Below are 12895 nucleotides of genomic sequence, written 5' to 3'. Positions count from 1 at the left end.
TATTTTTGGACAATAAGCTGTGTCTGTGTTCCTGCATTTTAGTCTTGATTCCTAAGAAACCATATATTGAATTGATATAATTGGATGTGTTCCGCTCACTAAAAAAGGAATAGGGTTAGCTGATTTCTTACCAGTCAGTATGGTAACTTGGGGTTAAAAAAACCAAAGATGGCAACGAGAAAATGTAAAACTCAAGGTTTCACAACTCACAAAATCAGTATTTTCAAGGTAGGTAGGAGAGAGTGGGTAAGAGTGGGTAAGATGAGCCAGACTGATGAGCATAAATTAATTATTACTATTATTTTGACTTGTCAATGTAATGTTTGAATATATCCGATGTAACTTCTCTGTCAAAGCCAGTTTATCCAAGTCTAAAAGCATTTATGAGCATGTTAGTCATTTGTTAGCACAAAACCTGCAAAACTAGCTAGCTAAATATTAGCCTTAATTGTAAGCTAGCTAGTTTTTTCCAAAATAGCAGCTACTGGGCAAAGTGAGCCAAATGGTGTGGGGTATATTTTAACCAGATTGGACAGTGGAATGACAGCAAGGAGGGTGCAACAATTCACATTTCACTGCCATCTTTTCACAGCCAGCTAACATTAAATTAGCTGATTTAAACAGGATCTTGAATTGCACCTGAAAAAAGATTTAGGTAAACATTTAGATCTAGGTTAGATTCAAGGCCGTAGCTTCATTTTGCAAGGAGTATTGTAAATGGGAAACCCACAAGGCTGACGTACAAAGTTGTGAAAAAATGTGTTCGTGTGGGCACACGAGTGTGTTCAAAAACAAGTTTATACTGCTGGGAAGCATCCAAGTGTGAGGGCTGGTTGTCATGGAAACTACAGCCCCATACGTGTACCTTTACAAGCAGGTTTGTTTACTACCTTTGCACCCACTCAGCTGGTGAGTCACAGAAACATCGACTCCCTTTTGTAAACTAGACCCTTCGTCTCATTCTCCCGCCATCCATCCACCCATCCATCATCTCCTCTCTCTTTGTTGAGCTTCCCATCCTACTCTCTCTGACTGCAACAAGTGACCCTGTTCAAACACTCAGCCGTTAAAGAGGTGTGGGTGAAGTCATTAACGCAGCTCTGATACTCATGGAAAATGGCAAAGGCCATCTCTCTGCTCTATCCCCCTATCCTATTTTCTCACAGAAGTGAAGAGCAGAGAGGCTTTTTCTTTGGCTCCGCAAAGTGAAGCTCTGCAGTCTTCACCTCAGAGCAGATAGATGTAACTTTCACTTTTTGCTCATCTTTTGCAGTACAAGCCGAAGTGACCATCAATACTACAGGATTCTCTTAGTTAATCGCATTCTTTTGGGCAGACGTTTATGATTCACATCTAATTTAGTCTCCAACTACAAGATTACACATTTAAAAAAGAAAGAAGCATGTAGGGACATGATCAGGCACGGCTGCATGTGGGTGGATAGAACCTGATGACATTTTTTAACTATAGAAATCGGACTAGATAGTATGAAGAATGACAACAGCAAAACTCCTGTACTTTGATATAAAAGTTACAAGTTTCTGCTTGTATGGAGTTAATCTAACAGAATACTCTACTCATCGTGTACACAATGCATTGTGACGTGATGTGTCTGTACAAGCGGAAACACAAAAGAACAGACAGTTTGTTTCTTTCTGCGGGGAACTTTTAATGTGTATGCAACAGCAGTGCTCATTTTAGCTGCTTTAAACTACTGAATTGCTTAATCAACATGTTATACATCAGCATGTTATGGAAATAATCTGTTTGAGGAGTTTCAGTCAGGATTCAGGGTGCATCAAGGAAACAGCACTGGTAAAAGTTACCAATGATCTCCTCTTAGCCTCTGATAGCGGACTTGTGTCTGTGCTTGTCCTGTTGTATCAGTGCTTCATCTGATACGACCAATCACAGCATTCTATTACAGAGACTTAAACATGTTATTGGGTTTAAAGGAATCCATTAGGCCAGTTTAGATCATATTTGTCTGATAGATTCCAGTTTGTTCTTGTAAACAAAGAATTTGGATCTGAGCGCTTCAGGGAGAAACTGTAGTTATACAGTTATTCTAGTCTAGATGGCATTTCGTTAGCTTCTAGTACTACGGTGAGGAACCTTGGAGTTATTTTTTACCAGAATCTAACCTTTGAAGCACATATTAAACAGGTTTCTAGAACTGCCTTCTTTCACCTTCATAATATTGCCAAAATGCTGATGCAGTGATGCAGAAAAATTAGTCCATGCGGTTGCTTCAAGATTGGACTAGTACTTTATTATTGGGCTGTCCAAAAAATTAGCAGGAGAAAGCATATCTCTCCAGTTTTAGCTTCTCTTTATTGGCTCCCCGTTAAATTCAGAATAGAATTTAAAATTCTTCTCCTCACATATAAAGCTCTTAATGACCGAGCTCCATCATACCGTAAAGATGTCATAATGAAATATTTTCCTAACAGAGCACTTCACTCTCAAACTGCAGGTTTACTTGTGGTTCCCAGAGTTTCTAAAAGTAGAATGAGAGGCAGAGCCTTCAGTTATCAGACCCCTCTCTTGGGGAAACAGCTGTCAGTATGTGTCCGGGAAGCAGACTCTCTCTCTACCTTTAAGACTAGGCTTAAAATGTTCCTTTTTGACAAAGCTTATAGTTAGGGATGGTTTAGGTGCCCCTTAAACTTTTTTTTCTATGTACATATAACATTATTGATGTCATTAACTTGTGTTTCCCTCTCGCAGCAGGTATCCCTGGTCTGGTGTTACAGTGTTTGTTGTCCCCTGCTTTCCGTCCTCTTAAACCCCAGCTGGTCGAGGCGGATGGCCACCCTTCCTGAGTCTTGTTCTGCCAGAGGTTTCTTCCTATTAAAAGGGAGTTTTTTCTTAACACAGTCGCCTTGTAAATAGTGAATGGACTGTACTTGTAAAGCGCTTTTCTAGTCTAACTGACCAACACTACATGACACATTCACCCATTCACTCACACTCAGACTCGTACAGCACGTCTTAGTATATAACTAACTACTATAACTATGTGCGTTCTACTCATTTACACACCGATGGATGCATAGGTAGGCAACGTGGGGTTCAGAGTCTTGCCCAAGGAGGCTTTGACATGTGGCCCTGGGAAGCCAGAGATGAACCACCATCTTTCTGATTGGTGGGCGACTGCTCTTCCTCCTGAGCCAAATGCTCAGGATGGGAGATTGGATTGAAGAGAAGTTTCTGTGCAATCTGTTGGTTTCCTTAGATAGGCTACCTTTTTAAATTGGCTTTGTATGTATGAATTGGGCTAATTTGGAATCTCATTAATTAGATTTGATTGGATTATGATTAGATTACAATGAACTGTCTAATTGTCTTGAATTCAGTTATATCTTTGAAGTGCCTTGAGATGACATTTGTTGTAATTTGGCGCTATATAGATACAATTTAACTTAAATGAATAAATCATTTGTTGAGTTTTGTTTTGTATAATAATCTGAAACTAACAAATACTTTGGCGTGATTTTTTTAAAAGTATAATTAATGTCTCTGAAGAGGTGCAGACTACAAGCATAAAGTTACATAAAGTAGTTCCTCGGTACAATTTTAGGGTCCAATTCTGAGTTAATGGACTTTCATAAGTGCACAATTATTAAAGACAGTGTGGAGGATTGAACTCTCCTCGACAGCTCAACTTGATAATTATGTGTTCTTGCTCCCATTATCCTCACTGTATGTATTATTGTACTTAGGGAAAATATAAGAAATCAAAACTGCTTACCAAAGGCATTAACTATAAAGAGAATGTAACATTTTCTTGCGATATAGTATTAAATGTGTCCTGTGCATTGCTCTTTTAAACACTTTTCAGTGTCATCAAATCTCTTTTTAAGAGCATATTACTCAAACTTGAACAAATAAATGGAAATCTCCTGGAAAGGAGCATGGTTTTAGCCCTGTTTTAAATGCTGGAGTTTCCTTTGGCAAAAAAAAAAAAAAAAACTCCTGCCAAACCAAACTATAACCTGGAAAAACCACAGCAGGCCTTTGGCAGCCACTTGAAATAGCACAGTGAAAATGATGTGGGAAACATTTAAAAATATCTTAAGGAAAGACATTTTCTCTGTCTAGATAGTGTTGTGTTACAATAATCAAGCTGGTTTTATCTCTGAGCTACCCCTTCCACACATCTTTAATATAACCTTTTTTTTTCTAACTTTTCATTGTTTTCCTTTGTAAAGAAAGTTTAACTTCTACTGGGATTATTCTGCACTTCCTTGATCGTAGAAAAACATGCACATATTTTTCATTTTAGAAACACCCGTCTCCACATCAATTTTGCACATCATGCTGATGGAAGGTGTCTATTGGGCCAGGACTGACTTCCAAACTAGTAATGATTTCATAAGTTAGTTCAGATAATTAGACTCTGAGCACACATTTTCTGTACAGTGAAGCATCCCTGAGAAGTAACATTGGCGAAAATATATTTTTGAGGGGACAGGGTCTTAAATCTTTGGAAGCCTGGAACTCATCAGTGAAGCTAATCACAACGTCACCTGCAAGTCCAAGTCCAGCAACAGATGTGTTATCCTCCCTTATTCTCTTTCTTCTTACATTTCATGTTATCTTCAAATTTTTTATTGTCATAACAGCTTTGCACCACTTGAAAAACATCAAGAACATTAGGACAAATTGCCCTCCTAGCAACACACAAAGGCTAATTTCTGCTTAAATTGTTAAATTGTACCTGGTCTTTGAGTGCTGACTAAGACCAATAGTCTTAGTCTTTATCTCAGCTATCTGATGGTTTTTGTAATCGATTTCAAAATTCTTTTATTGCTTTAGAGAACACCTACATGGCCTTCCGTCTGAGCACCTCCATGAAATGTACATTTTATGAGCCTGGGAGGCCACTCAGATCTCCAGTTCTTTTCTTTTCACTGTTTCATAAAAACAGAACTAAAACCTTTTCTCACACACATTTCCATGTCGGTTCAACATTCACCCATATTCTCACTATGTAAAGTTGTTCAACAGTTTTTAGCAACAGTTTACACACATTACATTGCTGATTTGGTCAGTCACTACTTCAAAACCCTCCCGACATTGTTTTCCTGAGTCCTGTCACTCTCCACCTCTGCTCGCATTCGAAGTTCCTTATCTCTGTGGTTGCTGTCACCCATAAAGGGTTATGGTTAGAAAACACACTGTGACGGGTTACACATTCTAATATTAATAAATCAAAGTCGAATGAATGAATGAATGAATGAATGAATGAATTAATTAATTAATTTATTTATTTATTTCAGACAATTACCACAAAAATGACTGGTAAACAGTATTTACAAAAAGAACAATCCCAAACAACATACACATATTCACCAGTATTAGCTCATCATCGCATTATATGTTCATATATAAATTTGAACATAAATAGAAACTAATAATATAAACAAAATTTCCAATTGAATAAACGTGCAAGTATATATACCTTCAGATATGACATTGATTAATGCAAATTGTCTAAAAAGGGGTATGATGAAGCTAAATTTATTTATTTATACCCCATCTCCCTCTAATTGCCCTTATAGTAACCTTCCTGTTTGATTTCTATGCTTTTATCCAAAATTCAATAATTAAATGAATACATATATACACATACATATATACACACACACGTAGAAAACTGTATTCAAACCTATATAACAACAACCCCACAGCAGGCCCTTGTGAGACAATCACACCTAAATACACATTCACACCCTTGTACATCAGCACTCGAGTACGGAGACCCTCCCCAAACCCCCAATCATCTGTGCCACAACGCGACACCACAGTCCCTCTGCCAGGTGGTATGTAGGTCAATCAAAGATAGGTTGATAGATGGACTGATTGCTATTTCTGTGACAGACTGGTCCTTGATTTAACTGTAATGTGACAAAGATGGGGTCGCATGTTTTGCTTTCATGGACAGGTTTTTCTTTGAATACTGTAAACACCGACAGCCTCCACACCTGGATGAGCTGGCACGGGAGGGGCTGAACCAGGCAATTTTTACACCAAAGAAGTGATCAGTTTCAAGCAGACCGCTTTAAATGTCAGAAAGATGGAACCTGTTGAGAGCAGAAGAGGTGGAGCACTGTTCAACGGTGGATCTGGCTCATCAGGGCACACTGGTAAAAATGAGTCAGCGCACCCATTTTAAAACATACTTGCTCTGTGAGCAGTGATTAATGTCAATGCCTGAGCACAAACTTGAAGTTAAGTGAAAACAAAGAGCTGCAGTCATGGTTACAAGGATACCAAGGCAACAAACGCAGCACAGCTAAGTGGTCCGGTCCCAGCCTTCAATGTAAAATAATAGTATTGCTAGAGCTTAAAGTCATTTCCATTTCATTTGTATTGCAAAGTAGGAGAAAATAAGCTGGAAATAAACTCCTTTGTGTCCATTTGTTATAGCCATCAAAACACTCCAGTAACATTCAACCAGTTCAACCAGTAACATGAGATGTAAGACTGTAACTCTTCAACATCTGCTGTGCATTGTTTCATGACATGATATGATGCAAACAAAGCCAGCAGCAAGTCAAAGCCTATGATGACCCCGATGACTCACTATATTAAAGTAGAAGCACATGTTTGCTTAAGGTTCATGTGAAAATAATGACTATATACTGTAATTTGGGGAGAAAGGCTGCTGGATGTCTCTTAACTGAGCTTATGCTCTTTTGTTTTTCCTTTTTGTATTGTTGCATCTACTTCTCATGCTCAAAACTTTAAAATGTTAAAAAAAAAGGGTACATCCCTACTTAATAAAATCACAACAGAGATAGAGTTATATCGCAGGCTTAGGCCCAGAAAAAAATAGGCTTACTGTAATTAAAACTAAAAGTGTTTGTTGAAGAGAGCCTTTCATATAAGAGAGGTAGTCACTGTGCTGTTTCCTGTCTACCAGATGTTTCATCTTTCTCGTTTATTTCCGACTTTGGACACAATACTTGATCTTTCCCATAATCACACTGACAGGAAAGAATTTTCCTAATATTAAGTGCACATTAAAATGACAAGTAAATCTTACTCAGCAGGACAGATAACTTCTTAAAAAGCATTTCCCGCCATTTATTTGACTGTTGATTATTCCGAATGCAATTTTCATGAGTTAGGTGGATTCAAATGATGAGTATAAGAGGATAGTGAAAATCATAAACAAAAAAGAAGCTCTGCTGTCAGATTTACATCATGGTGTTAATGGAAACCAGACTGGACAAAAAAGGGAGAAACAGCTGAGATTCAAAAGACCCCTTTTAAGCAGATCATCATAATATAAACTTAAAGTAATTTAAACATGAAGCTCAGCCGTTTCTGGTCATTAAAGGAATAGTTTGGCTGTTTAGATAATACTATATTATATAATAATATTATATTGCTAAAGTATTCACTTTCTTTGATTCACCAAATTTATTCAAACAACCGTTTTTATAACTTCTACACACAAGAAGAACAAATGTTCCAATAGACTTTTTAGGCTGTTAAACCTTTACATTCCCAAGCACTTTTCATTGACCAACAACATTTTTTTAGGCCCAACAAACTGAAATGCAAAAAAACTAGTCAGTTTCAGGACAAAGTCAATGTCACACACCAGATAGTTAATAGCCTCTACCGCAGGTTGATGTGGCCTCACAAGCAGGGATTAAAACTTCAGCTTGTATTCATATTCAGTAAGTTATATTTACAGCTTGGCTTTTAAAGTCAATTAATTAAGTTACATATTCTTTCCAGGGCAGCGATGGATTTGATGCTGCTCAGTGGCACATTAAAAGTTGTCGATGTGTTTCTAAAACCCACCCTGACTTGTGGAAGTAGTTGGCTGACAGAGTTTAATTTAGTGCTTCAAAGGAGGTGGGTGCATATGTGCGAGTTACTTTTCAGGGCTTGATTTATTTGTCTGTTCCTTTTTTTGCTCAGTCTGACTTGCTCTCACACACCTAGTTATTCCTCCCTTCAGTGGATATACTCCAGGTTTTCCTTCACATCTTTGTCTTTGTTTTCTGTTGTTTATCTCGGTGGCATGCCAAGATAAGTAGTGTTCATGTTCATTTTTGCTATGGACTGATTTTTTTGGGGGTTTCCAGCGCCTTTAGTTTCAAACCATCCATACATTTTCTAAAACCGCTTAATCAGACTCAGGGTCGCAGAAGGGCTGGAGCCTATCCCAGCTGTCATTGGGTGAAAGGCAGGGTACGGCTTGGACAAGTTGTCAGTCCATATCCTTAATTTTGTTTATAGAATTTGATTTGTTTTCATCTTACGCCCATCTCCTGAGTTTGACCCTGCGTTTGGGTCTTATTACCCTCACACATTATCACACTACATACATTTCCCAAAACCTATCAATTCTTTTTCCAGTTTCTAGCAAAAAATGAGGAAAAATGCTAACATCAACACTAACATTTTTTGAACTAGTGTTCACATCTATTTACTAAAATTCTAGGAAGTCTCAAAAGCATGATTTTACCTCAGGGACTTTTTTGGGCTTTTTATCAACTCAACTGTAAGTTCTAAAGAAGTGCTGCTTATAACGCAATCATATTTACTTGTGGAAAACACAGGAAGTAGTGTGACACAATAGTCACGTTGCTGTCAGACACATCCACAGCAACAGAGACAAATGTGTTTGACAATAGCTGAGCGACTTCCCCAGTTACAGGCTTATTATGTCCTCAGCTGCCTCAAAAAGTGCAGGGTGGTGACCTGTGAAGAGCAATGAACGTCTCGATGATCTCACATCAATCAGCAGCTGGTCACTTGCCTGATTAAGCAACACAACATCTGTGTCCAGTTTTGATTTGTCCAGTGCTGAGTTCTGAGATTAGAAAACTGGAAAAATTAGAAAAATTTGCAAATGGTCACATTGTGGAAGCTGGCACCATTTTTAATGTAAAGGGGAGCGATCGTCAAAAGCATCTGAAAGTGTGTCAGCCAAAGTTATGTTATGTTCAATTAAACAGAGAGTGTGTCACAAAAGCAGAAAAAATGGTCACCGCATGACTGTGAACACGTAGCACCCATGTCACCCGCCACTGCAATGGCTAAGAGAGACAGCAAGTGCTGACAGCAGCCACTCAAGCTGCAGGAACTGGATGCACCATTCGAGACCTCAAATACTTGAAATGAGGCGATTTACTCAAGCACCTCGTGCCATGTTTCTGTTATCCTTAAATTTGATCTCAGAGTACACTTTGTCCCTGGAAAGTAGTGGCTTTGATCTTGCCAAAAGATTAGTTTGCGTGTTTAAAAGTATGAGGGATGCAGGTGGAGAAGACAGACAGATGACAATAATGGATGTGTTTAATGGAAATGTCAAAAAGCAGCTCAAAGAGATAAAGAGAAAAAGAATGAAAAGAGTAAAAAGGTACACGCTTGATGTATAATTTCAACGTTTGACTTTGGTTCTACAGTTTGGACTTTAACTGCCACATGTGAAACATCCAGTGAATTGTAAGGAGCACTGCTGCCATCTTCTGGAGAAATTATTAGCATTCATCCATCCATTCTTTCTAGACCCGCTATATCCAACTCAGGGTCGCAGGGGGCTGGACCCCAGCTGTCATTGTGCGAGAGGCAGGGTACACCCTGGACAGTTTACCAGTCCATCACAGGGCTGCATAGAGACAAACAACCATCCACGCTCACACTCACTCCTACACTAATTAACCTAACATGCATGTTTTTGGGCGGTGGGAGGAAGTCGGAGAACCCGGAGAGAACCCACGCATACACGGGGAGAACATGCAAAGTCCACACAGAAAGGCCCCAGCTGAGATCGCACACAATCTGGTGGACACAAATGAAAGGCTAACGAGTGACTTCACATTTATAAGACTTTGTTTAAAAATGCCAGAATTGATGTTTTATGTAAAATTACTGGAGGGAATGTGAAAAGTGTTCCTCATAAAGCTCAAGTCATGATTATCACCTGATACTGGAGTTTCCCACAGCTCAATGGAGCTTTTCTTTTATTGACCCAAATCTTTACTATTCACTTATTATCATGGCTCACTGCTGTTATTGGCCCTCTTTTCAACAGCGACAAATATTTTCTGCAAACAATCTCTGTAAACACACTGTTTTTGGTTAAATACTTATTTTCTAGGGGAATATCTGGTTAGTTGTTTATAACTTGTTTAAAGGAGGAGGACTGCAGACTCAGGTGATGGTTCTCTGTTGGTCGTACAAGCTGTCCCTTTCACATTGTCGCACTGTGAAATGATCATAATATCCGTGGCAGCTTGCATCACCTAAGTCCAGGGCTTCATAGGCCGTGGCAGGGACGTCAGAGTGAATTCCTCTGACTGTGGACTTGAAATAGACAATGACACCAGGAAATTTTGTTAATGGAAAAAAACATTAAATCTACAAGTATATACTGAAGAAAGTGAACCCTCTTTTTATTCTAAGGTTTAATTTATCATAACATTAACATCAACACAGGTCTTAAGATTGGGTTGATATAACTTTAGGCAACATGTGATATATTACACCTTGTTTTTATTCATTTAAGAAAAAGTTAGACAAAATACAGGAGATCGGAAAAACCAAGTCCACATCTATTGCTGGTCTAGAGCATTCAGGTGTGTAACAACACAATGTCAAGGAGGAAAGACAAGCAATGATCTTAGAGAAGCAATTGCTACTGCCCATAAATCTGGGAAGAGTTATAAGGCCATTTCCAACCTATTTGGAGTCCATCATTCTACACTGCGGAAGATTATTCACAAGAGGGAAACTTTCAGTTATCAACAGCAGCACGTTTGGAGAAAACCAAACACAGCATATCAGAACACCTCATACCAACTGTCAAGCATTGATAGAGGGCTGATGATTTAGGCTTGTTCTGCAGTTTTGATTCCACCATGAACTCCTCCATATAATAAAATATTCCAGTCAAATGTGAGGCCATCTGTCTGACAGCTAAAGCTCGACTGAAACTGGGTCATCAATGGACAATCAGGACAATGATCCCAAACACAGCAGCAAATCTACAACAGAATGTCTGAAAAAGAAAATAATTATTTTTTTAAAAAACTGAAATTTCTGCACAACAGCATTGAATTAAATCAAGATCTTAAGATCTGGTAAGGAGCATGTTTTCATTTTACTATGATCATTATATCCTGATTCATGTAACTGTAGTTGCCAGTAATACATGTACATAAATGTATATGTATTTCTAAATGTCCCATCTCATTGCTCCGTATGTTTATCACTTCACTATCATGGTAAGGATTAAATTGGAAACCAAGTAAACAGATTAAAACCGCTGCTGTGCTGTCTGTGTTTTTCAGGACCACTGATGAGTAAGTAACTCCTTAAATGTTGTGTGAAGTTAGTGGTAACATAAGACTAATGCTGATTTCGTAAAAGAGAGAGTGTCGTCTTGAGGCTCCAGGAATTCAGCTGGAGTCACATACATTTGAGGGTTGGTTCGTTCCCTGTGATGCCACTAGATGTCACACAAGCAAAGTCCAGCTCGTGCTGCCGAGCGTCCGTGCAATGAGAGCCTTTCTTCATCTGTCAGACCTCACGTCAGTTTAATGGATAAAAAGCTCCCGCTGCCCCTGAATAGGAATCGCCTCTTCCAAGAAAATAGTTCCGAGTTTGACTCTGCTGTGCTCCGACGAAAAAGCGCCCATGTTTTGAGATACGTGCGTCATCGGCGGCGGCGGAGACCACTGCGTCTCAATCGTGCGTCAGACCACAGCGAAGTGAACTGGTCAATGAGTATTTTGTCGATCCCTGATCAACGCGTTAATTGATCTCAGCAACCAATCAGTCGGTCGCGACCAGAGCGCCTCCACTCGCACGACCTTTAGAGTGACACGTCTCTTTGATGATGAGAGTGTAAGTGAGGAGGGTAGAGGACGGAGGAGATGCGCATATCTGCAGGTCTCTAGCGCGGTCGTAAAACAAGTGTAAGGAGCCTGGCAGCTCTTTTTGAAGCCATGCCAGGAGTAACCAAGTACAATTTAGTGGATGACGCGCACGATTTGAGGGTCCCCATGCACAACGAGGAGGTGTTTCAGCATGGGGTCTGCTTCGAGGCAAAGGTAAGCAGCCCCTGCAACAGATAGTGGGCTACTCTTTGTGTGGATTCCAGGCTTGAGGACCGGCGGGTAGATATGGCTGTGGTCACTGTACGACACATGTACGACAAACAGCCCCCACTTAGTTTTCATCATTTTATTTAATGGCAGTACGATTATTGTTTATGTTAAGAAAAAAAGCCTTCTGCTTTGGGCTATTTGATACCTTCATCATTGCTGACAGTGATTAATTTCCTCATAAGAAAAACAACTAGCAAAACAAGACAACAGTTTTAATTGTATTTATTTGCTAATTCAGAGTGAACTCTTTGGCTTATAGCATGCAGTGAAATCAGTTTGGCTGTAAGATGGATGCAAACAACATTTTTTTTTCAGTAAGGTAATGATTATTGGTCTTCAAAACAATCTAACAAAAAAAATTTAAAATATCATGAGAAGCTATCATGAGTAGTTTTCTAACCAACAATCCCTTATTGTAAAAGTATTCAGTTTGATAAAGATGAATTTAAACATCAGTATGGTTTGTTTGATGCCTAAATTTTCTTGCGGATAGGTTTTGGTATATGTAATATTTATATATATACTCACATATGTTCAGACTGCACAGATCTCCTCACAGAGAGAAATATGCTCGTAACAGAAAAAGCTGTGACATACTGTGCAAAGGTCATGAGCCACCGTTCATTTATCTATTACTTTTTTAGTGAAGATGTATACAATGAGATAAAACAGTAATTACAACAATGATTAATTTCCTTATATTTTGCTTCCAAGCAGCTAGACTGTCTTGTAGTTTTTTATATGGACATTGG

General features: G+C 38.9%; 2 protein-coding genes across 2 annotated transcripts in view; one reads left to right on the top strand and one right to left on the bottom strand.

The window, feature by feature from the left end:
• LOC140269003 (regulator of G-protein signaling 21-like) overlaps positions 1–12895 on the bottom strand; it is a 281430-nt gene that overhangs the window by 171359 nt on the left and 97176 nt on the right. The gene's annotated exons all lie outside the window — the stretch shown is intronic.
• LOC140269319 (carboxyl-terminal PDZ ligand of neuronal nitric oxide synthase protein-like) overlaps positions 11488–12895 on the top strand; it is a 29350-nt gene continuing 27942 nt past the window's right edge. The window contains exon 1 of the mRNA XM_072364362.1: positions 11488–12086. Coding sequence (XP_072220463.1) covers positions 11982–12086 — 105 coding nt within the window. The 5' untranslated portion in view covers positions 11488–11981. The remainder of the gene's footprint in view (positions 12087–12895) is intronic.

The sequence above is a fragment of the Leuresthes tenuis genome, unplaced genomic scaffold (assembly GCF_036924035.1).
Source record: "Leuresthes tenuis unplaced genomic scaffold, fLeuTen1.0.hap1 SCAF_14, whole genome shotgun sequence".
NCBI lineage: Eukaryota > Metazoa > Chordata > Actinopteri > Atheriniformes > Atherinopsidae > Leuresthes > Leuresthes tenuis.
Note: the sequence above shows the minus strand (reverse complement) of the source record. Positions and strands in the feature narration are given on the sequence as shown.